Genomic DNA, 26,860 nt, shown 5'->3' with positions numbered 1-26,860 from the left:
ACTGAGTCCTACTAGCCCAAAATACCCAAGTGAAGATGCTAGGACTTGGGAATGCAGAGGTTCAAATGAGATCATTTTACATTCAAAAAGAAGTATAATACCTTCTCAAAATGTCATACTATTTGGAAAACTAAATAAGCCCTCTCCAAAACCCCTCCAAATGCCAACCTGGTCTGGTACTTAATACTAACTGCAAAATCTGAAGTTTCAATTCTCGTGGCACTTAAACCTCTAATATTGAATCTTACTATAAAATTTTACATTGTAATTATAGTTTTCAGTTCCTTAACTCTTCCTCTCCTGACCTCAAATACTTTAAAAATGGCATATAGTAAGATAATGATATTCCAATTTAGAAATGCTTCTGATATTTGTTATTCTCTGGTAATTTTCTGCATCACTAAGATTTTATTTTATAAATGATACATTCTATGCTTTAAAACAAACAGCCTTTAGAAAGAACATTATTTTTCTTTTCTCTGAACTTTTTGACAGTTAACAAATACATATTACAGTTCTTAGTGATTACTTTGAGACTTCCAAAATCAGCCCAATCATACTACAAATATTTATTTTATAGAAACAAAAAATCAAGTTTTCTTTTTTTTCAATTTTGATTTTCGAGGTTCAAATGCTGTTATTACTATTTTGGTTCATTAGGTCACTGGCTCATTAACCTAGTGAGATAAGGCTCATGTACATTTTCTAGAAATTGAAAAATAACTAAGTTGTACTGTGTTTCTGGGAAGTAAACTCATAATTTTGTAGTGGGTTTACAATTGTACTGGAATACTTTGTGATAAAAGAATACTCTTTTCTGGTTAATCAAGGTAATCAAGGTTTAGCTATAGTGAGTGTATGCTGCAAACTGACTTTTATCTTTCCAATTGTGTGGTTAGTGATGTTAGCTTGAAACCTGTAACAGTGGGAATATTTATACTACAGAAATCAGCAAAAGCTACAAATCAGAGTCCCGCTCCATCTTGAAGAGCTGTTTAACATTTATTAGCACATGACTGGCAAAAGCCATTTATTATTCTTTTAAAACGTAATTCTTATTTGTTCATAAGAATCTTATTTAAAGATCTAGGTGGTGTTTTCTTTATAAATTCATCTTTCTAGAAAAAGTTTAAATTGTTTCCCATTAGTTTATAATAATAGAAATGTTAAGACTTCACTGAGAAGGTATAAATATGTAAGACCTTATTATGTACAGAGAGGTGCTTTCTTGTCAGAGATGTATGCTATTCAGAATAAACTGCTCAAAATTTGGATTTTTATCCAAAGAAATGGTATCCTATTTTTGCTCCCCCATATTTATGAAGCAAAGTATCCAGACTAAAAAATATTGGTGATTTAATGATAAAAAGTTAGAGATAATTTGTAAAGTATGAAATAAACAATTTTATTAGATGAACTAATTTATTTGACACATTAAATTAAGCAAAGAAAAATATATGTAACTGCATAAAAAGAATCACATTCTCATACTACTTGAATATACTAGCAGTGGTCAAAATAATGAATTGTGGAATGGATCCCAGGATTTAATGCAAAAACACCCTGTACAGAAAAATTTCATGCTTCTAACTTCACTGAGTCCAGTACTGAACGTGCTTCTTTATATTCCTCAGCCTCTTCCAAGTCTTTTTCATTCTCCTGAAATGAAATACAATAAAAACTTAGGTATCTACTTCTGAAAGTTCAGTACTATTTTATTTATTCAAATATTATAAACCATAACATGAACAGCTCAAAAATTTAAAAAAGCCATCTAAATTTAATCTAAATCCAGTTTTATCACAGTTTTGTTCCTTCTTCATAGATAAATGAAGAAATAATAGGTCTTGTCTTGTCTCACCATGTATTCTCATAAAATAACTGAAAAGCATGGGCATCCAAAGTTGTTGGCATTAAAAATCTCAGAAAAAAAATTAAAATGTTTATTCTAATTCTGTCAACACAACATCACAATACAAAAGGAATTTTTATTAATGGGTGAAAAGTAAAAAGTGAATTGTGTCACACACAACAAAGGTGTCACACCAGAATTAAGTACAATCTTTGAATTAGAAAAGAGAACTACCTGTTAATGAGTATCATATATTCTAGCAAAAGAAAACAAAGCAAATTTTTCATTTTCTGGTATTAAAAAATTGAGTTTTCCCTTGATAGTTTATACAGAAAACTTTTACTAATACAGCATAACAACAAACAAATGAAATATGTAAGTTACTATCATGGGAAATTTTGTTTGATCTTTAATAGATAAAGCTATAGGAAGCAATTCATATTAGATCAATAAAAGATGGAGAGACACAAACAGTTACAGAGAAGAGGGAATGAAGTATGTGCGTATATACCTAAGATAAAATTTTAAGAAAAGGGCTCAGAATTTGCTTAACTCACATTAGTTAAAAATGTCTTAAACTGCTACATTCATTACACATTTAAACACGTCTTTGTTCTCTATCAGTAAATATAAGCTCTTTGAGGGCAGAGCTATTGAATACATCTTTACACACAAATATATAATCCAAAGGCAGCATTATTATTATTTTTTTAAGTGTATTTTTTTTTCCTTTTAAAGGATTTATTCATTTATTTATACAAGCACTGGGCATAGTCAGAAGGGCGGGAGGGTGAGAGAATTCACCAGAGCCAGAGCGGGGAGCGAAGCAGGCAGAAGGACTGAAGCACACTGCTGAGGGGAGCAGCGGACGGCAGGAGAGGTCTGCGCGCCATGCGGGGACCCGCCTCCGGTGGCCGGGGAGCAGCAGGGGATCGAACCGGCGGTGCTACAGAAGCTGCGGGCAGCCTTGCAACCCAGCGCTAAACCGCTGCGCCACCGGGGAGGCCCAGCATTATTTTTTTTAAGCAGTTTAATACTGTCTCATCTATTAGAATCATGAGAAAAAAGCATTTAAACTGTTGTAAAATATAAATAGTACTTTTGCTTTGGTAGTATTTAATAGAGCATTAGTTTCCTACTTTCATTTTATTAAAAAATTATTGCCTGTTAAAGAGTTATTCTGACTTTGAAAGTTTTCTACAAATATGGGGTTAGTGTCAAAATTAAGTAAATGTTAACATCTCTCCCCCTCTTTTTTCTACTGATTTAGTCCTAGTATTTCAGAGATGGGGAAACAAATATTCTTCAAAGAATACATATGATCATCATGAAAAAGCCTGACATTTTGTTATATGAACAAATATGAATCAGGGGAAGGCTATGTAACTAGTCATTAATATTTAGCTCAAGAAAGAGAAACCCTAAAATGATATTAATAAAGCAAATGGCAGAATTTATCAAATTATTGTTAACAGTAATAACTGATTCTATATGGTATTATGCTTTTATCTCTAGATGACTTTTAATATTCTTAGAATTCTTTATATAAAATAACTCTACCAGTGTATCACAAAGTTTTTGTACTAGCAAGTTGATACCAATGATACACAAATACAAGTTAGTGTAGGAGGACTGCCTATATTACAGGATTCCCCCCCAAAATGATTTAGAGGCTTGAATCTGAAAAATTTCAAATCCTTTTTATAAGTACCCAAATTCATTCAAAACACTTGGATCTTTTAAAATTTCTATTTTAATGTGTCAAAAAAAAAAAAAGACCTTTATGCATGAAAAGTTAAGCAATTCAAGGTATTATGGTCAATGTTAGTTCTATGAATACCTACCTTAAATCAAATGTATTTAAATAAGTTTAAGTAAACAGAATAAATTTGACAAGATTTAGTACTTTTCCTAGCGGTGTAACTTAAAGTGTAATTTAACTGAGTTATTTTTAAAATATACTGATACACAGGGCAGGTGAACAAAACAAGACATTAACTACTTTTCACTGTTAGATATATAAAATTTTGGACTTCCATGTACTAGATTGAAAAGAATTTTAAACATAAGGCATTACTTACTAATATCTGCAGAAGATCGGTATACGCAGCTTCCAACCTGCGCTGGCAATCTGGGATCATCATTCGGGACTCTTGCAGGATCTCTGCCTATAACAAGAATCTCTATGAGACATGCAGAGATGGTAGAACTTATGTGATTAGCTCACATGTCTGTAAATACCTAAAATATTCAGAGGAATCAGAAAGAGTTATGGTTATGTTAAATGGTTTAATATTTTACTTTAAACCATGCTTACTATAAGTTAGAAAGAATGATTTTATACTGTAAAATATACCAAGTACAAGTTTTAGATCTAAACCTTTGTTGGTAATCACCTTCTCATTCGAAGTGAAAATTAACTGGAAAAGCTTTTCATAAAGCATTCATTTAAAAAGGCTATTTAAAATAAACTATTTCCCCTGCTGTCACAAAGCACCTTTATCCAAAATGGGATCAGCTGGTTATATAAATATCGCCTGCATCTTTTGAGTAATAAAGAAAAACAGTGTTCAGATAATATCACATGGAGATAATTACTGCATGAAAAAAGTTATTGAGTTATTGATCACATCGTGTGCACACTGCAGGAGGTTCTCACTGAAAGACAGAGGTAAAGAAAAATGAAAAGCAAAGACCAGCAGGTTCATATTTTTGATGCTTATCATGCATAAAAAGTTATTACTTATCCTTGTGCTTCATTTTAGGAGAGAGATTATTCTCCCCATGCAGTTTGAGCCAAATTACCAACCTGGCACCCCTCTGAATCTGAACTTGCGCCTATCTCTCCTGAAGACAGACACTACAGAATTAAACACAGGAGTATTTATTCTGAAGGATATTTCTGGACTTAAGAGCCATCATTCAAAGCTGAACTATAACATATCAAATCATAAAAGAAAAAAATCAAATCAATGACTGGAAAACTCAATCAATAAGAAGATAAATAAGTTAGTATCAGATGCCGGACTTCAAATAAGTCTTTTTCCTAAGGCAGTAGGAAGCTTTATTTCTTTAAACTATTCTCAGAAAGAGACAGAGATCTTTTAAACATTTATTTACAAAAACTATTATTTGGTCAAATACCTTTGGCTATATGGGTACAAAATTTGAACATTTACTAAGATGTTTCATTACCTAGAACTCACATACTAAAAATGAAAGACATGATTTTATGGTAATCACACTGTATTTTAATATAACTTTAAATGAGTCTCAGTACCTTTTTCCTATCCTCAATAGTTTTGTTGTAGCTTACATTGTAAACAAAAATCAGAATTATAATATATAAAGATGTTCTCTATCTATATCTATTCTCTCAGATGGAAATCTGTTCTTTTAATAATAAGTAATAAGGCACAGATTGAAAGTGTCAAACACAGGATGACCATGACTTTACTTTATAATCAATCATACTATGCCTAGATATTTAATCACTGCCACTGAATGACTTTTGTATATACAGTTGGTTTGAATACATGTGAAAAATCAGTAACAGACACACTTCTTGGGTAAGCAATTCATGTTCCCTCCCCTATAGCATTCCCTTGCAATAGCTTATAAAAATTAAAAACTGTTGAAATGAACGTAAAAAATTAGGCTGAACACAAGGTAAGCCATAATGTATATATGTAAACAAAAATTTTAAAGCTTCAGTGTTATCACTGAAATGAACCTCAAACTGTGCTATCCAAAATAACTTCTATTCGTTATTATTCTCTCCAATATTAGAGAGCAAGAACCCTCAACTAGCCTATCAAAATGGACTCTGACTTAAGCAGGGTCAAGTTCAGTCTCTTGCATACACCAGCCCTAATTCATTCAATAAGTTTACTATGTACCTGTAGGATGTCAAGTACAAGATACAAAGATGAAAAACATAAGGCCTCTGTCCTCTAGTCCAGTAATAAGAGTATAAACATTAAAATAAATATTTGTCATTGCTCTAGGAAGACCAGGCTGCCAAAGGGAGGCAAAGACATACAGCGGTGCTATGAAATTTGGAATCCTTAAACCACATCTCTATCAAGGATATAAATCATACTTTACCTTACAACAAAAAAATTACAGTTGTCAGAAATAATTTTAAAAGACCATATATAAGGTATGATAAGATAATAAAGATAGCCCTCAAATTACCTAAACTATTATCTTTCAAAGTGTTGCTTTTGGGAGAGAGTTACTTGAATTAATGATGACCCCTTTAAAAATATATGAATAAAATTGTCAGCTTGCTCTAATGTTAACGATAGTAAGACTGAAGTTAAGTAAGGCTCCTGGCACAGATTGGGAGGTAAAAGGAACCAAGGAAGAGAATAGGATGCAATTCTACTGATGTCTTACTGCTTTTATTTTAATTTTTACAAAGATTTACTTTTATTTATGCATACAAGAGCTGGGGTGTAGTCCAGAGGTGGGGGTATGTGTGAAAGAGAGAATTCACTAGAGACAGAGTAGAGAGCAGAACATTCGGATCTACTGAAATACACTGCTGAGGGGAGCAGCAGGCAAGACAGACTGCTGTGCCATGTGGGTCAGCTCCCTGGATGGAATTCGTACTGCAGTGGCTGCGGATTGCTTGATAGTGCTGACACTTAAGCCCTTGTACCACCAGGGAGGTCCCTGTCTTACTGGCTTTAAAACAAGTTAAGATTTTTGGGGTAGAAATTATTCAGACAAAATGGAAATTGGGATAGGTTTAGGACAACTCATATTATGACTGCATGAATAAACACAGAACCCTTCCCTTTATAATCAAACATACATACACTGGGAGAAAAAAGTACTCATTGCCAGATCTTAATTTTTTCAAAGAAAAGAGTTCTGTGAGGCCTCCCTGATGGTGCAAGGGGTTAAGTCTAAGCACAATGAAGCTACTGGCAGCCACTGCAGCACGAGTTTGATCCAGGCCAGGGAGCTGACCCACATGGTGAAGCAAACCTCGCCTGTCTCACATGCTGTTCCCCTCAGCAGTGTATTTCAGTAGATCCACCTGTTCTGCTCCCCACTCTGTCTCTGGTAAATCCTTTCACCACCACCCCCACCCCGCACCTCTGGCCTACACCCCAGCTCTGGTATGAATAAATAAATGAATCTTAAAAAAAAAAAAAAAGAGTTCTGTGAAATAATCTGGTCAATGTCAAGCTTTATTTTTTTTTAAAAGATTTATGTTATTTATACAAGAACTGGGGTACAGGCCAGAGGTGCGGGAGGGTGAGAGAATTCACCAGAGACAGAGTGGGGAGCAGACCAGGCAGATGGACCAAAAACACCGCTGAGAGGAGCAGCGGGCGTGACAGGAGAGGTCTGCCACACCATGTGGGTATCTCCCTGGCCAGCCGGAAATTGAACCCGCGCTGCAGGGGCTGAGGCCAGCTTCACAGCGATGTGCTCAACTTGCTGCGCCACCAGGGAGGCCCAATGTCAAGCTCTTTTGCAACTGCTCTACTGGGATATGGTTTCTAACTTCTTTAATGATCCAGACCATTCACCCAGAATTGACTATTCCTGTAATAATCTATAAACACTGTATTATTGGATATTAGCTGCTTCTGCAACCAACGTATTAGTTTGCCAAACTGAGCTCTAGAGTAGTTCAGAGATTACTGGAAAGTTAAAAAAAGAAAAACAACAAGAAAAATCAATTAAAATGGTTTCTTTTGGGGAAAATTGATAAACCTCTAGTATTGACAAAGGTAAGCTACAAAACACAGTTATCAATGAAATAAGATACCACTACAGATCCTGTGTATATCTTTTACATATATGCTTTTATATATGATTATATATAATGTTACAAATTCAATCACTTAGAATGGATCAAGTCCTCAAAAACTACAACCAACCTAAACTCAGCCAATAACCTAAATAGTATTATAATCATTAAATAAACTGAATTTGTAATCTGAAAGTTCCTGACAAAGAATTCTCTAGGCCCAGAGGGTTACATGGGATAATTCTATCAAATATTTAAATAATTAACATTGTCCAAGTTCCCCAACCCCATTTGTTGAAGAGTCTTTCCTTTCTCCATTTTACCCTTTATCAAAGATTAGTCTTTGTGTGGGTTTACTTCTGGGCTCTCTATTCTATTCTGTTGGTCTGTTTGTGTTTGTTTCAATACCATGCTGTTTTGATTACTATCACTGTGTAGTATAACTTGATGCTTTGGACATATGGGGTCTTTTGTGGTTCCATACACATTTTATAATTGTTTCTATTTCCTTGAAAATCATCACCTGGGTTTTGATAGGTAGTGTTGAAGCCTTAAGTTGCTTTAGGTGATATGGCCATTTTAACAATATTTATTATTCCAATGCATGAACATGAAATATCTTGATTTCTATGTGTCTTATTTCCTTTGACAGTATCTTACCATCATTAGCAGCTTTTAATACTTTATTTTTGACTTTTGATAATTTAACAATGATGTGCTTTGGTGATGGTCATTTTACATTTAGAAATGCATACTGTCTTTGGTTTTCCAATCATCCCTGTTTAATTTTTTTCATAGGTTTGGCATTTCTCAGGTATTATTTATTTGAATAGGGGTCTCGGCTCTCTTCTGCATTTTCTCTAAATCTTATTTCTCTCTTTTTCCACTTAGGACAGTTGTATATTTGTATCTTCAATTTCTGAAATTCTCTCTTTTGCCAGCTTAAGTCTACTTCCTTTTGTTCCTGGATCTCTTTTCTGAGATCCTGAACCTGTCTTTCTGTGTATGAGTGCCCTACTAAGCCACTAAGATTTCATTGAGATTTTAGTGTTTTTTTTGTTTTTTTTTTTTATAGAAGAACTGGGGTGTAGGCCAGAGATGGGGGAAGGGGTTTGGGGTTAGAGGATTAACTAGAGAGAGTAGGGAGCAGAACAGGTGGATTTACTGAAATATACTGCTAAAAGGGAGCAGCAGGTGACACAGGAGGTCTGCTTCTTCATGTGTGGGTTAGCTCCCTGGTCGGGGATCAAACTCAGGCTGTAGAGGTGATACTGCTAAGATTTAACTCCTACACTACTAGGGAGGCCCTTTAATGAGTGTTATTTTAAAATATATGCCTGTCAGGTCCTTGAATTCTGTGCCCTTTATATAGGATTTCTATTATTCTTTCTCAGCTTTTCTAGCATGTGTTCAGATGTTCCTTGCTTTCCAGTACATATATGTTGCTATATTTGCTTTTATTTTCTGGTTAGGGGCTCTATGTCTTTAGTTAGGTTTTTTTTTTTTTTAATCTTCTTTGTTCAATTTGGCAGCAGGTGAGGTAGGAATGGGAAGTTAGAGTCCATAGACACACTCTTAGTTTTGGTGGGGATGGAGGACTATTTAAGGCAGAGAGATTTACATTGCCTCTTCTCCACTTTTTCCAAAGCAAACTGTTCACTGCTTCAAGGAGCCCAAATTACAAGTCCTCATCACCTCCTTGCTGCTGCTTTCTGAAATCTCTCTGATCTCCCAGTAGGGAGGAAGGGGGAGAGGGACGCACTACCCATGCTGTTGGTAGCAATTCCTAGCAAATGAACCAATGATCCTGGTGCCCATGTGCACGTAGGTCGTCTGCATTTCCTCTCACTGAAAGGTTCACTGAAGAGATTCACCATGCCTAGTTTATATGCAGGGCTGTCAGGGCCAGTCTTGAGCTTGAGCTTATTTGAGGAACTGGAATGGCTACCGTCTGCAGCAACTCTCTTGGCTTCTGCTTGTGTGTCCAGACAGTGAAATAACAAACTCAGCGCAAAATATCCCTGTTTCAGTTCCTTATCATCAGCAACAAACTGGTCAAATTTCCCATGACAAAATTTAGTTTTTCCTAATTGTACCTAAGGGGGAGGTTTACCAAAACCTGCCTACTACACCAACGTTTGGGTGAAGTTTTATAAAAAGCCAAATTAAAAAAATTATATACCATTTGACTCTTTCATCTAGTACAACAGTCTTGAAAAACAGTAAATTATTTAGAACTCAGGAAGTGGAGAGGACAGGGTAATAAATAAGTAGCATGAGCTGTCTTACGATGGAATAGTTCTCAGATCTCAATGTTATAGTAGTTACACAACGCTACACACGTGATAGAAATGCACAGAACTATGTACACACAATGAGTATCAGAAGTAAAAATATGAATATGTTCTGCGGTGTATCAAAATCAGTTTCATGGTTTGGATATTGTAACATAATTATACAAGACAGTAAAATTAGGGAAGGAGTTGTGAAGGGTAGATAAGACCTTCTCGAATATTTTTTGCAATATCCTTATTAGAATACTATTAGAAAACTATTTATAAACCTGAGGACATGTACCAAGAGACAATAATATTTTCTTGTACCACTAGATATTATTGTAAGTACTATTTTTGTTAACGATTCAACACTTTTATATTTCTTACAAAATCAGCCTTATACAAGATAAGTCTAATTCCTCTTTATATACTGAAACCTATTATTTTCCATGTTTACTGAACAAAATTTTTCCCTTCATTTTTTAGAAAAAGCATCACATTGTAAATGTTAACTCATATTTCAAGTAAATCACAAAAAAACCAGTTTCACAACAGTATGATATATGTAATAACTGCAAAGTTTTGTGAGATATCTCCAATCATAAATTGTACCTGTTTGTTTTTTAATATTACTTCTGGAAAAAAAGAGATAAGGTATGCCTTAGAGGAATTAATTGATACATCGGTCATTCCAGCAAATCGTGCTTTAGGATAGATTAAAACAAAATAAAATAAAACTAGAATACTTTTGCCAGTTGAGGGTTAAATCCTCTGTATTCATCCCTATCTGGAAGATAGGGAGAACAGAGAAGAAAAGGGGTTCACAAGCAGAGAGCTTATGAATGTGAGAGATGTACAAAATTATGTATTCGTGAGAATACATTAAAAGGTATTTAATCAGAGATTTGCTATGCTCACCATAGAAAACATCACGGAAAACAAGTATATGTTTTGTGGGTGCTCTGTGCGTCAATTAATTAAAAACACACTCTGTGATAATGTGATATTTATAGGATTTTAGTTTGGTTATTATCTACTTCATGTAACTTAGAACTGCTATGCCAGTTATAAGGGTATTTTAAAATAAATATTGGTGATGGATGAAAGAACTGGACATAAGACCTGAAACCATAAAATATATAGAAAAATATAGGTAAAACACTACAAGACGTACACCGCAGCATCTTTACAGACTCATCACCGAAAGCAAAGAAAGTCAAGGAAAAGATAAACACCTGGGATTACATCAAACTGAAAAGCTTCTACACAGCAAAAGAGATATTAACCAAAACAGAGAGACACCCTACTGATTGGGAAAAAAATCTTTGCACTCCAGTCAACTGATAAGGGACTGATCACAAAGATATACAAAGAACTCACATGGCTCAACGCCAACAAAATAAACAATCCAGTCAAGAAATGGGCAGAAGAACTTAAAAGACATTTCTCCAAAGAGGAAATGCAAATGGCCAACAGGCATATGAAAAAATGTTCACCATCCCTTATCATCAGGGAAATACAAATTAAAACCACACTGAGAGGGCCTCCCTCGTGGTGCAGGAGATTGAGTGCAGCACTGTGAAGCTGTCCGCAGCCTCTGCAGTGCTGGTTCAATCCCTGCCGGCCTCGAAGCAACCCACATGGCAAGTAGACCTCTCCTGTCTCGCCCGCTGCTCCTCTCAGCAGTGTATTTCGTCAGTCTGCCTGTTCTGTTCCCTGCTCTGTCTCTGGTGAATCCTCTCGCCCACCTGTGCATCTGGCCTGTACCCCAGTTCTTGTATAAATAAAAAACAAATCTTTAAAAAAAAAAAACACACTGAGATACCACCTTACACCAGTAAGAATGGCACATATCAAAAAAACAAGCAACAACAAATGTTGGCAAGGATGTGGTGAAAAAGGAACTCTCCTACATTGCTGGTGGGAGTGCAAACTGGTCCAACCACTATGGAAAGCTGTCTGGAGGTTCCTCAGTCTACTAAAAATGGAGCTACCATACGACCCGGCAATTCCACTCCTAGGATCTACCCAAAGGATACAAAAACACTGATTCAAAAGAACACCTGTCCACCTATGTTTATTGCAGCACTATTTACAATAGGTAAAACCTGGAAACATCCCAAATGCCCAAAAACAGATGACTGGGTCAAGAAGATGTGGCATATATACACACAGGAATATTATTCAGCAATCAAAAAACATAAACTCATGCCATTCGCAGCAATGTGGATGGAACTAGAAGGAATTATGCTCAGTGAAATAAGCCAGAAGGAAAAAGAAAAATATCAGATGGTTTCACTTATAGCAGGAATTTAGGGGAACCCAATAAGACATCAGTAAAAAAATACTAAGAGTACAAAACACAACAAAGCAAAAATGGACAATTATAAATCAGAGACATCTTGCAGGGGAGGAGGAGGGAGAGGGATCAGAAGGAAGGAAGGAGGAGCACAGGGGACTGAGGTGATGGTGCACAGGTGCATTGGGGAAGGAAATTTTATGAGTACTCAATCTGAGGGGGTGGGGGGAAGCAAATATTGTTCAAAAATGAACAATGATGTAAAAAATAAAAAAATAAAAAAATAAATAAAATTAAAAAAAATTCTTTCCTTTCAAGTAACAAAATACCTTAAAAAATAAATAAATATTGGTGATGACAAGAACAGGGCTGAGAAATAACTAAATGAGGTCAACAACTACACAGCTAGGAAAGTAAGCCCGTGGGGTCCAAGAGGATCTAGATGAAAAAAAGTTATAACTATTATGTCATGTTTCTCACTGATATGGGAAAATAATAGAGCATATGAAAGTGAGAGAGGTACAAAATTATATGAATATTTGTGGAAATATAGTAAAAGGTATTTAACCATCCTAATTTTAAGAAACAGAAAGTCACATTCTATATGTAAATCTGTATGAAGAACACTTCATTCATAAAGGCCAATATACTGGGTAACATACTATATATATCTCTTTACAAACCCTCCTGCAATTGATGAATATCTGATACACAAATATACTATGCTATACCACACATACAGCAAAGTTTAGTCTCCCAGAAGCTCAAGAAAATAAAAAAGTTCCCTTCCTGGGCAGGTCAGGAAGAGGATATTTCAGATGTCACTGTATTCTTTTTGTATGCAGAAATCAACTACCTATGGAAAAATCCATTTTAAGTGACTAACTTTGCTGAATTAAGTGTGGGTTGTGTATTATTGCCATTTACAACATGATTTACCACCTATGAGTTCATAAATGTGATTTCAAAGATAATCTGTATAAGCTTATTCATATTTTCTTTATTCCTAGAGTTATCTGAATTTCATTCAAAATACATTGGATGCTGAATTTTAACTAAAAGAACAAGTGATCATATTTACATTTTTAAGAAGATCAACCTGGCTATTAAGGTTGAAAAGGAATGGAGCGTGTCAAGACACAAAGAGGGATGCTATGTATGACGCTCTGTAATAGTACAGGTGATCATGAACTGGATTAGGATAATGACATTACAGACAGAAATAGAAGGAAAAAGAAACAGGATTTGGTGATATTAGATGTGATTATTCGAAGGAGAAAGAAGAATCAAGAAGGGACCCACTAAATGTTTGGATTGGGTATCTGGAAGAATGGAGGTGCCGTTTATTGAAAGGGGAAAAATAAGAAAAGAAATAGATTTTTTTGAGGGGGGGGGAGGAAAAAGGCAGATTGGATTGAGGGAAGACCAATATTTTTATTTTAGATACCTGAAAGGAGATATAGTTGGGACACACACACACACAGAGTTGAATATATATCCGGAGTTGGCTCAAATTCAGAGATAAAAATTTGGAGCCACTGACACTAGAATGAAAAGTAGTAACTAGATTCTAGAGCCAGACTGCTGTGTTCAAATTCCAATTATGTTCTTAGCAACTGAATGACCTTGGGCAAGTAATTTAACCTGTAATTCAGTTTCCTTATCTTGGGCTATTAATATAGTAACTATATGATATTCTGTAAATACTAGCTGTTACTACTAGAAATACATTTTTACCTGCTTTTTAATGGCATAATTTTCACCATCTTCAGCTTTCATTTTTTCAATCTTTTCTTCTTGTTGTTTTGCTTCTTTTTCATACATCACTTTTTCTTTTACCAATCTATAAATAAACCAACGTTTCAGAAAATTAATTTTTTCTGTAGCAAACTGACTACAAGAAATAAACTATATGTATAAATCACAATAAAGTACCAAAATATATATACTAGATGGGGTTGAGGAGGAAGAAGAAGGAAAAATACCTTAGTCATAGATATAAATATGATCCTCATGCCTAAAGCAAGTGTAACTATCAAAACATGAAATTCTTAAACTACAGGACACATTCAGAATAGACAAATATATAGGCATAGTTATGACTTCTATTTTCTATGCTTTTTAAAGTAGTAGTTACTTGATAATTATTTGTTAAATCAATAAATGAGTATCTTCTGGTCAATTTTTTCTCCCTTTCTCTAGGGAAGGCTAAGATTTCATATGAAAACAGTTAAGTTTGTATAATCACAGTTTTTAATGTTACTAAATTATCTTTTCTGAAACACACATGTATATGGTCCTATAAACAAGAATATGAAAAGTTATAAAGGACAAAATTTTAAAAAATCATTCATAATCTCACTGTCCAAACTACTTCTAATCCATAATTCTGAAATACAAAAAAGGGAAAAAAGGAATTTTTTTTTTTTAGGTTTGAAATCTGGATTTTATTTTGAAGATATTTTTCTATAACATAAAGCCATCAGCAATTTTTTTCCCCCAAAATCACTGTTTTACATCCTTGCTAGTGTTGTTACCATAGAACTCCCACCACCCAAACAACCACAGTCCTTCAACATAGTCCATTGTGCCCTCTCTCTCCCTGTTCTCACCCCTTCTAGATTCCCTCCTACTCTGAAAGCCCCAGATCTATGGGTTGGTTACAGTTTGTCTTTGACTCTTTGTTTGGTTTTTCTATATTCTACTGAAACATGTAAGCCATGCTGTTTATCTTGTGGCTTATTTCACTTAGCATAATCCTTTTCCAGCTCCTTCATGTTATTGCAAAGGGCATGAATCTTTTTTGATTGCTGAATAGTATTTCATTGTATATATATACCACATCTTCTTAATCCACTCATCTGTTTTTAGGCATTTTTAAAATTTATTTTTTTTTTAAAAAAAAAGATTTATTTATACAAGCACTGGGCACAAGTGCGGAAGGGTGAGAGAATTCACCAGAGCCAGAGCGGAGAGCAGAACAGGCAGACTGATGAAATACACTGCTGAGGGAAGCAGCGGGTGGCAGAGGAGGTCTGCGCGCCATGTGAGACCCTCACCTGGTGGCCGGCGACCGGGGATCCAACCGGCGCTACAGAGGCTGCGGGCAGCTTCACCCAGCGCTCAACTGTTGCACCACCAGGGAGGCCCTGTTTTTAGGCATTTTGATTGTTTCCATGTCTTGGCTATTGTAGGTAGTGCCACAATAAATACAGGAGTGAAGATTTCCTTTCAAATTGGTGTTTTTGTATTTTGGGGATAGATACATAGGACAGAATCACTGGGTCATATGGCAGTTGTATTTTTAGTTTTTTTAGAAACCTCACATTTCTTTTCTTATGTGATGAACCAGTCTACATTCACACCAACACTGCAAGAGGGTTCAAAATGTAAGTTTTTTAAAAGATTTATTTATGCATACAAGAACTGGGGTACAGGCCAGAGGTGTGTGTGGGGGGGTGAGAGGATTCACCAGAGACAGAGTGGGGTGCAGAACAGGCAGATTGACTGAAATACACTGCTGAGGAAAGCAGTGGGTGAGACAGAAGAGGTCTGCTGCGCCATGTGGGTAGCTCCCTGGCTGGGGATCAAACTCGCGCTGCAGTGGCTGCAGATAGCTTCATAGGTTGTGTCTTAACCCCTTGAGCCACCAGATAGGCCCCTGGAAGTTTTTTTTTAAATTAAGTTTGAGGGCCTCCCCGGTGGTACAGCGGTTGAGCGCTGGGTTGCGAAGCTGCCCGTGGCCTCTGCGCCGCCAGTTCGATCCCCGGCTGCTCCCCAGCCACCAGAGGAGGGTCCCACATGGCGCGCAGACCTCTCCTGCCGCCCGCTGCTCCCCTCAGCAGTGTACTGTGGTCCTTCTGCCTGCTCTGCTCCCCGCTCTGGCTCTGGTGAATTCTCTCACCCTCCCGCACTTCTGACTGTACCCAGTGCATGTATAAACAAGCAAAACAAACAAACAAATAAATAAATAAACATGCCTCTATTAAAAAAATAAATAAATAAATTAAGTTTGATACAGCAGCAAAATGTGACTTCAGCTGACATGAAACTATACACTTTGTGTATCCTACTTAACGTCAATAGTTATGTTTCACAGCCGAAATATCAATGTGTTTTATTATAGAGATGCTATTATGTAAATGTATATATTAGTGTTAAAAAGGTATTCAGGGCCTCGCTGGTGGCGCAGGTGGTTGAGTGCCGCACTATGAAGCTATCCGTAGCCTCTGCAGCGCGAATTCAATCCCAGCCGGCCAGCAAGAATCCCACATGGTGAAGCAGACCTCTCCTGTCAGGCCCGCTGCTCCCCTCAGCAGTGTATTTCCTCAGTCTGTCTGTTCTGTTCCCTACTCTATCTCCGCGGTGAATCCTCTCACCCTCCACCTGGCCTGTACCCTGGTTCTTGTTTAAAAATAAATAAATCTTTAAAAAAAAAAGGTATTCAGAAATATGTATGGGCTCAAGAGTTTCATGTAAGAGATTATGAACCTGTATTAATTTTTTTAAAGATTTATTTATTTATGCATACAAGAGCTGGGGTACAGGACAGAGGTGTGGGGGGTGAGAGGGTTCACCAGAGACAGAGTGGGGAACAGAACAGGCAGATGGACCAGAGTACACTGCTGAGGGGAGCAGTGGGTGAGTCAGGAGAGGTCTGCTGCGCCATGTTGGTTGCTCCCTGGCAGGGATTGAACTCGTGCTGCAGAGGCTGCTGACAGCTTCATAGGTTGCGTCTCAACCCTTGCGCCACCAGGGAGGCCCAATCTGTATTAATATTTTCAAACTTTTCCAAGTCTTTTTCTTTAACATGTATGTGCTAAAAATACACACACACACACACACAAATGAAACAGATTATGTATTATTATTCCAATAATATTAATTGTTCTTTGAAAATAAAGCTGTCAGTGACTATACAGCACTTTAGAGCAATATGACATTTTATAAAAATATCCTGTGGAAAATTTAAGCTATTATCATATTATAAATAATATAATGATGAACATCCCTACTAATAAATTTTATGAATGTGTAATATTTTATTAATGCCTAAAATATATAGTGCTGATACGAAATTAGACTTTTCCAGTAAACTAGTGATCATTTACTGATGAACTTTGTCATTCATGTAATTAAAAAAAAAAAATAAAGTACAACTACTAAACCAATCTATCCTATTTTAACTTACCTTTTGGTGTTTTATTTTTGTCAAAAAGTATGCCAGATTTTAGTTTTTAAATATTAATAAGCTTATGAAATCTTAAATAGATGTAAAATTAAAAATAGGAAAGTGGAACATCAAGGGGAAAAATAAATCTGATTACCAATATAAGCTGTACATAGTACAGAAAACTACTGGGGGAAGATTACTTTCTAAGAATAAAATTCATATGCAAATAAGCAAAGCAAATGAATAAAACACAACAAAAATGACTCAGACTGTGAAAAATATGGCAGTCATTAAAAGGAAGAGGGGGGCCTCCCTGGTGCAATCATAGTGCTGGTTAATTCTCAGCACTACAGAGCTGTCAGCAGCCACTGCAGCATGAGTTCAATTCTCCAGCTGGGGAGCTAGCCCACATGGTGCAGCAGACCTCTACTGTCTCACCTGCTGCTCCCCTCAGCAGTATATTTCAGTCAATCTGCCTGTTCTGTTCCCTACTCTGTCTCTGGTGAGTGTTCTCACCCCTCCACCTCTGGCCTGTACCCCAGTTCTTGTATGCATAAATAAATAAAATAAATCTTTAAAAAAGAGGAAGGGGAAGTGGGAAGAATGGATAGAAGGGTCAGTTTGATAGTATAAATGGTGTTAGAACTTTGATGGTGGGTGCAGTGAGACATATCCACATGTTAAGGTGAGAAGCTGGACTCTGGAAATTTATACAGTATTGTAAACATATGGCAAATCATTTTATTTAAAAAGAATAAAATTCCCAGAATTGGGAAATAAAATGCTATAATTGAAAGGACTTCCTAAGTGCCAACTACAATCAGTGAAAAAAACCCCTACATCTATGTACATTGATGAGTATTTCCAGAAACCCAAGAAAATCAAAGCTTTTAAAAAGAGAATAATCTATGAAAATAAAGAGAATCAGACGGACATTATATTTCACATTAATAACACAGATATCAGAAGACAATGAAGCAATTTCTTAAGAATTGAGAGAAATGATTTATAACTTAGATTTATAACAGTGAGAAAAAATTAATTAGCAATTATTTACTGGGGAGTAACTATGTGCCAGCCACCATTTTATAAACAAGGATACAGCAGTGACAAAACTACAAAAATTTCTGTTTACAGCATATTTTAGTGGGGAAATAAAGATAATAAATAAGCAAAATATATATAGCATGTTACATGGTGATAAATACAATAAAAGAAAAAGCATCAAAGGAGGACTGGTAGTACAGGCAATGTGTAATTTAAATTAGGATGGTCATTTCCTCTTTGACAGGGGAAATGGAGTTAAAATCTGAAAGAGGTAATAAGTCATGTGGATAACTGATAAGTGAAGTCTTAGGACAGGGAAGTGGTTGTTAGCTATATAAAAATTCAAAAAGTTTATTATGCAACCTTCCTGAGAAATTTACTTAAGAATATACAACAGCAAATTGAATATAAAAATCAAGAAAGGAAATTATGCACAACATAACACAATAGTCTATTTTAAAAAAAGATCCATGGGGTTAAAAGTGTGCCACAGGACTGGAAAACAGTCTAAATGAAAATGCATCTTATAGGAACATCTGTAACAAAAGGAGTGGTATAGATTCTAAGTAACAGATACAGTGAGTAAGGAGGGAGAAGAAAATTCTAACACTTGTGCTTTTTCTCTCAATAATACATTAATGGAGCCTCCCTGGAGGCGCGGGGGTTAATACGCAACCTATGAAGCTGGCGACAGCCACTGCTGCAAGAGTTTGATCCCTGGCCAGGGAGATAACCACATGGCGCAGCAGACCTCTCCTGACTTGCCCGCTGCTTGTATGTCGGTCAATCTGCCTGTTCTACTCCCCACTCTGTCTCTGATGAATCCTCTCACCACCCCCCCACACCTCTGGCCTGTACCCCGTTCTTGTATGCATAAATAAATAAACCGTTAAAAAAATACACAAATGGAAAACAATTAGGGAAAAGACACACAGAAACAGACATATACCCAGTTACAGTTGTAATATGAAGCATTTGATGGAAAAGAAAGTTCATTTAATCTGGGTTTATAAGAACAATCTCCTTTGGACAGCACAGTATCCACCGAGAAAGAAATGTAATCTTGGGCCTCCCTGGTGGTGCAAGGGTTAAGACACAACCTACGAAGCAATCTGTAGCCACTGCAACATGAGTTAGATTGCCAGCCAGGCAGGGAGCAACCCACATGGCACAGCAGACCTCTCCTGTCTTGCCCGCTGCTACTCTCAGCAGTGTATTTCGGTACATCTGCCTGTTCTGTTCCCCACTCTATCTCTGGTGAATCCTCTCACTTCTCACACCTCTGGTCTATACTCCAGTTCTTGTATGCATAAATAAATAAATCTTTAAAAAAAAAAAGAAATGTAATCTTATGCAACACCTGTTATTTAAATGGTATATAATTATAATCTAACCCATTTATTCAACTTTTAGAATAGACCTATGGAAAAAATATATCTATACTACTTGTGTGAAATAGTCAATTTGTGTTTTTAGCTAAGGAATGTCTACCAAATTTTTTCTTCCAAAAATCAAGATAAGTGGTGGCAAATGAAACTAGCATTTAATAAAAATTATACTAACACCTGTGTAACCAATTCCCTGTATTAAATTCCTCTGCTTTTAATCTCTAGTATTATTTTTTTACTGACTGTTACATTTCTCCTATCTCTGAAGAAAGAGAGTTGAAGGAAGAGAAGAAACTTATTGAGCACTATTATGAACATGTCTTTGGGACTTTATTGCACTTCCTACTTTTAATCCTATTTAAAGCTCCTGTTAATTATGCCTTCCCACAATGTTTTACAAGAAAAAAATTTTTTTTTTAATAGAGGCATGTTTATTTATTTATTTATTTGTTTTTGTTTATACATGCACTGGGTACAGTCAGAAGCGCAGGAGGGTGAGAGAATTCACCAGATCCAGAGCGGGGAGCAGAGCAGGCAGAAGGACTGAAGTACACTGCTGAGGGGAGCAGCGGGCGGCAGGAGAGGTCTGCGCGCCATGTGGGACCCTCCTCAGGTGGCCAGGGAGCAGCCGGGGATCGAACCGGCGCCACAGAGGCCGCGGGCAGCTTCGCAACCCAGCGCTCAACCGCTGCGCCACCGGGGAGGCCCTTACAAGAAAATTTTTAAATTCAAATACAACTGAATCAGTATTTATCAATGTTTCAGAAATGAGTAAAATATAAACTATTATATTTCATGAAGCTTTGGTGAAAAATGATGTTAATGAAAATTAAGCTGAAGACAGTAACACTGATGAAAGAAGATAGCAATACTGATGAATGACTTTTGATGTTTTAGCATTTCCAATGGCCATCATTAAACCAGCTCTTTCAAAAGAGTCCTGTAATAAAGACCAACAGCTTTAACTCAAGAAGAGTTACAATACTGGCATCCCATGAAACATGATATAGAACACAACGAGGCAAAAGCTTGAATCACTCAAGATAAGCTTAGACTAAAAAAAAAAGTTAACACATACTGATTATTTAACAGGATATTTGCTATTTAATCTTCAAAATAATCTTATAGTAAGTACCAACATTATTCTCATACTTATAACTAAAGAAATTCATGGAGCTTGTTCAAGTTTTTACAAATCATGTCATCTTCTATATAGCTCATATTTTCAATTTACAAAATAATTCTGCACCTTATAGGATATTGAGAACCAAAAAGTAAAATATCAATGACTCTAAACTGTATTTACATGAGTAGGCATTAAGTGGCTAAATATCAATTATAAACTATTAAGGGGGATAAAATGTTTAATGGTACTACAAAAGAAATAATACGGCACCAGGAAAAGTTTATCTGCTTACAACTTAAGAAAACTCAATAACTTCTTGCCAAATAGACTTAAAATCCATTTGAATAGGAGAAATGTCTTCAAGATGAGGGAAAGAAATTTTTTGTGTTAACAAGTTAAGCAAATTTTTCTGCAGAGCATGTCATGAGAAAGAGGTCTATGGATTTCACAGTAAAGACCGTATTTAGAGAAAATTTTAGACTTTTGAAAACTAAGGGCTTTTGAAAACGAATGAGACCCAGATACAGAGAAATGTGTCTTTATAAAAGTATGTGGGGACAAAAATACCAAGAAAATGAAGGGAGGAAAATCCATTTATTTGGGAAGATCCAAGTGGACTGCAAATTAGAAGCTAAGTGCTAAGCCATCTGCAGTAAGAAGTCTCACTAGCTCCTTCATTAGAATTCCATGAGTTAGTACTTCTTGTCAACATAGTGAAACATATATAGTTAAAATTCAGTGAGTTTTAGCTACTCTCTATTGATTTGATTCTTTCATTATCATTATAAAATCCAAATGAGAATTTCCATTATTCCCACATTTCAACTAAAAATTAATGTTTGAGGGTCAGCAAAACTAAGGAAGAACCTGTTACAGTTTGCTAGTCGAAACTAAACAAAAATGTGCTAAACACAAATAAAATGGGATGGGTTTGGAGATGTTTCTGTCTGGTGGAGTATCTTCTCTTTCTCCTTACCCACTTACCCTTCTCTATTAGTTCTTCTAAACTTAATTCAAATGTCCTTGTCTTCAGAGGACATGGAATTCTAATGAAGGAGCTAGTGAGACTTCTTACTGCAGATGGCTTAGCACTTAGCTTCTAATTTGCAGTCCACTTGGATCTTCCCAAATAAATGGATTTTCCTCCCTTCATTTTCTTGGTATTTTTGTCCCCACATACTTTTATAAAGACACATTTCTCTGTATCTGGGTCTCATTCGTTTTCAAAAGCCCTTAGTTTTTAAAAGTCTAAAATTTTCTCTAAATACGGTCTTTACTGTGAAATCCATAGACCTCTTTCTCATGACATGGTCTGTAGAAAAATTTGCTTAACTTTACTTGTTAACACAAAAAATTTCTACCCTATTCCTCCCCAAGTTGCCACTGTGATCCTTCCTATGGCTCTTCATCACATATTTATCTGCATTATAGAATCTATCACAACAGGTTAAAACTTTGTCTACCTCTACCCTTGAAAATGGATGTCCTGGGAATTGGAAATGTCACTTATCAACACCTTTGAGAGTAAAAGTCTCACAGGTAGGTTTACAGAATGAATTCATAATCACCCTGAAAAGCAAGCAGGTTAGCTATCATCATCCTTATTTTCAAATGGTAAATAGTGATTCAAAGAGGTGAAATGACTCACTTAAAGTCAGCTGACCAGGAAATAGTAAAAATCAGAATTTGAAATTTTGGCTTCTCAATTTGAATGTATGCTGGAAAAATCTTGGTTTTCCACCTTCTGTATCTTTCTTTCTGATGAGTCTCCTTTACCACACACATAATACTTCTCTTCTGACACTTCACTTACCAACTGTGTGGATGTTTTCCCCACTTCAAATAATTCTCTGCAACATCAGCTGGATGTTTTATAATTTAACCAAATCTAACAGTATTTACCTGGAGATAGTGTCAGGCCTAGTCTCCCAAGAATGCCTCTCTCCTGAACTTCAGATTCCAGTCTACAGCCCAGATTATCACCTGGATTTCGCACCAACCAAATATAGATTGGGACTTCGAATGACACTTCTTTGGGTTTGATTAGTTTGTACAGTTCACAGAATTCTGGGAAATGATCACTTTCACTATTTATTTTAAACATTATTTATTTATAAAAGATTAATAAAATATTATTTATTTATTTTAAAGATTTATTTACTTATACATACAAGAACTGGGGTATAGGCCAGAGGTATGGGGGGTGAGAGCACTCACCAGAGACAGAGTAGGGAACAGAACAGGCAGATTGACTGAAATACACTGCTGAGGGGAGCAGTGGGCCAAGGCAGGAGAGATCTGCTGCACCATGTGGGTAGCTCCCTGGCAACTGGGGATTGAACTCGTGCGGCAGAGGCTGCAGACAGCTTCATAGGTTGCATCTTGATCCCTTGTACCACCAGGCAGGCCCTCACTACTTTTTCAAAGGAAATTTTTAAAAGGATACAGATGAAGAGCCAGGTAAAGAAATACATAGGCCACAGTCTGGGAGACTCTTCACGGGTACTTTTGTCCCTGTGCAAATGGGGTGCCCACTCTCTGGATAAGTGGATGCTTCCACTCGCCTGGAAGCTCTACAAACATAGGCACTATCAATTATAACTCCATTTCTAGGCCCATACCCTTCCCTAGAACATGATGGGGGACTGAAATTTCTAATCTTCTAATCATGGTTTGGTCTAGTTACCACTCTCACATCTAGAAGCCTATTCAGAGTAACCCCAGTTGAACAAAAAAATGCTCTTACTGCTCTTACCACTTAAGGAAGACAGGGGTTTAAAGAGCTCCACATCAAGGAACCCTGAGCAGGAATCAATATATGTATTTTCTATTATCTCACTGTGACAATACTGTCTAACACATCATTTTATCTGATAAAGTAAATGAAGCAATTTTCAAAATTTAAATTTTGTTTATTTGTTCTAAAAGTTAAATAATTCCATGGTTCAAAATTTGAATGGCACAAAAAAGTACAAAATAAAAAGGTAACCCACCACCCCCATACCTAGCTCCTAACAACTCAGTTCCCATGTTATCAACTTCTTATGTATCCTAAATGAAAGAAATTAATTGTTCGATTTGATGGTATTTGTTACCTTATCATCTTCTAGTACCCATTAATTAATCCATTAAACTGGAGATGGGTCAAGTTCTATTAACTCCTCAAGTAGAATATATGCTTTAATTATTTCTAATAAACAAGACATTTTGTAAACAGTTAAAATGATGCATGTCAAATATGAAATCAATACCACTATTTCTTGTAATATTGTGAATCTCAAGGATTAATAAACTCATGAATCTTAGGAATTAATAATTTAAAAACATGTAAAACTAATTATTTCACTAATCCTCTGAGAGGTAAGATTAAAACATGAGCACTAATAAAAGGGCTAAGAACACTGTGAATAGCTTCTGCTTGAGTTTATATAAGAAAGCAATAACACCTTCCACAGCTGCTTCATCTCCACACAAAACATTACGAAGTTTTAATTAGTACCTAAAATCACAAATTTCTCTGTAAACTTGACTTTTTATCCTCTATTCAGATCTACATATATCTTTATAACATCTCTATTTAAATACCCCATCAACAACTAATTGAAGCAGGTTGAAAACTCATCCCATTATTACTCTTCTATATACCTTTTTTCCCCAACTTGAGCTGTCAATACCAGAGTTATACAAATACTAGATAAAGTAGGCCTGGCCAGTGAGAAGTTCATGGAAAAAAGCTAAATTGTAAGCTCAATACGAGCCAAGAATGTGATGCAGTTACTAAAAACCACAAACCACGAAACAATAGCCAATTCAATCTTCGGTGTATTAAAAGAAGCAGGAAATCTAACACATCATAGGTAAACTGTATTATACTGGATGAAGTGCATCTGTTCTATTATTATTCATAATTTATGTCCAAAATATAACTAGAAGTAAAAGAGATTAAATAAAGGCAAAATGTAAAGAAGGACCCTGACAAACTAGAGTTTTAGCAAAGGACTATTGAACACTACCTTTCTATTTTGTGAAATAGTTCAATTTGCCTAAAATATTCAGCGAGATGGGTTATATAGTCAGTCCATACTAACCCAAGTTATCATAACTAAAATGGGCAGAAAAATGACTTTAGTTGGTTGGTAACTGTCACTTCTCATGGACAATGAAAGTGAGTATCAGGAGTGAATATCAGTAGTGAATAAAAGTGAGTATTATCAAATAATAAGACCAATATAATGTTATTATAGCAATTGTTCCTGGTGATCTATTATTCTTGGAATTATTTATGATACTACCTGGGAGCTGAATGTAGGATTTTTTAGTTGTAGAGCCCTAGAATCTGGAGGACTCATGGTTTTAGGATTAGCAATTTTCAAAGATACTTTGATATATAATGTGTTTATTCAATTTGTTGTGCTAACATGTGTTCATTAGTTCAAAATGCAAGAAGATACATATGAAGATTTCCTCTACTTTATAATACTAATATTGAGGCCCACATTTAAGCGCTTTGTACAGGAGAATAACAAAACAATCATTAACTGTTAATGCTTTATTCAGAAAATTTCAAACATTGGGGATAATTTTCATACTCTATTCTTATCTAAAGGTATATACACACAGTAATCTGGTGTATATTAAAGGGCCCAATTTCAATGAATATTTATTTTGTACTTTATCACACATAAAGCATTTTTAAAAAATCAAGCCAAATTTCTAAGTCTTTAATGGATTAAATATTGCTTAAAATAATATTTGGTAATGGTACTTGACATAGGGCAATATTTGATCTAATTTTAACAGCTTCTAAATCTGCTTTGAAAATTCAACACAGTAAAATTTTCTTATTCTAAGATTAGACTGCTGAGTCCAAAGACCCTAATGCCCTCCTAATCCTTCTTACCTATGTCACATTATTTTTTTGTAGTTCTGAAAACTTGTATTATTTCTTGTATTTCACACTGTTAGTCCTCAGTTGTTTAAAGTAAAATAGTCATTTTACAGTCTGACTTTCTAGATTTATCAGCAGACACTTTAAAAATTTTTTGCATTTTCACACAACTGAAGGCATACCTAACCTTTGGCTCTTGTCCCTTGAACAGTATGAGTGAGCATGCAAAAACATGAAAAGCATCTACTTTATCTCATACAAACATGTATTTTATGGCATTTTAAGAACATCACAACTTTTTCCATATTGTTTTAAGCAGTTTTTATGAATTATTCAGGTGAGTTATTTGATATAATCTTTCAAGATCATATTCTGCAGACAGACTACCATGACTTATTTATAGCAAACATTCCTTTCTCAGTTCAACCCCCAAAACCTAAGTAATAACTATAGGACTTGAGATTAAAAAAAGACACAGTGGGGGCCTCCCTGGTGGTGCACAGGGTTAAGCACCACACTATGAGGCAATCCACAGCCTCTGCAGCATGAGTTCGATTCCTGGCCAGCCAGGGAGCAACTCATGTGGTGCAGCAGACCTCTCCTGACTTGCCCGCTGCTCCTCTCAGCAGTGTACTTCAGTCAATCTGCCTGTTCTGCTCCCCACTCTGTCGCTGGTGAATCCTCCCACCTCCCCGCATCTCTGTCCTGTACTCCAGTTCTTGTATGCATAAATAAATCTTTAAAAAAAAAAAAAAGACACAGGGGTTGGAATTATAGAAAGCTGATTCAACATGTGTGTCTGTGTGTCTAGGGGGAGTCTATCCTTTAGCTGATGATGGAAATACTAATATAACCAAACTGCTATTTCTCAATGGTGGTAATTGTTTCCCTTCACACAGGAAAAAGGTATGTTCTTCTAAGAGATGTTAATAGATGTAGTTAAAATGAAAAGGTTTCCATAAAAAAATTTAAAACTTGGAAAATACTCATACTCTATTCCCACCTGAAGAGTCACATGATCAGAGTTATAGAGCAATC

At 35.8% G+C, this 26,860-nt stretch overlaps 1 protein-coding gene across 1 annotated transcript in view; it reads right to left on the bottom strand.

Moving 5' to 3' along the window:
• Positions 1–1,578: 1,578 nt before the first annotated feature.
• The window catches only part of TBCA (tubulin folding cofactor A), a gene marked incomplete at its 3' end in the record, with an annotated part of 68,412 nt that continues 43,130 nt past the window's right edge, over positions 1,579–26,860 (bottom strand). The window contains exons 2-4 of the mRNA XM_084234269.1: positions 13,938–14,043; positions 3,934–4,020; positions 1,579–1,659 (exon numbers count right to left, since the gene is read on the bottom strand). Coding sequence (XP_084090395.1) covers positions 1,579–1,659; positions 3,934–4,020; positions 13,938–14,043 — 274 coding nt within the window. The remainder of the gene's footprint in view (positions 1,660–3,933; positions 4,021–13,937; positions 14,044–26,860) is intronic.

The sequence above is a fragment of the Talpa europaea genome (assembly GCF_964194135.1).
Source record: "Talpa europaea genome assembly, chromosome: 5".
Lineage (NCBI taxonomy): Eukaryota > Metazoa > Chordata > Mammalia > Eulipotyphla > Talpidae > Talpa > Talpa europaea.
Note: the sequence above shows the minus strand (reverse complement) of the source record. Positions and strands in the feature narration are given on the sequence as shown.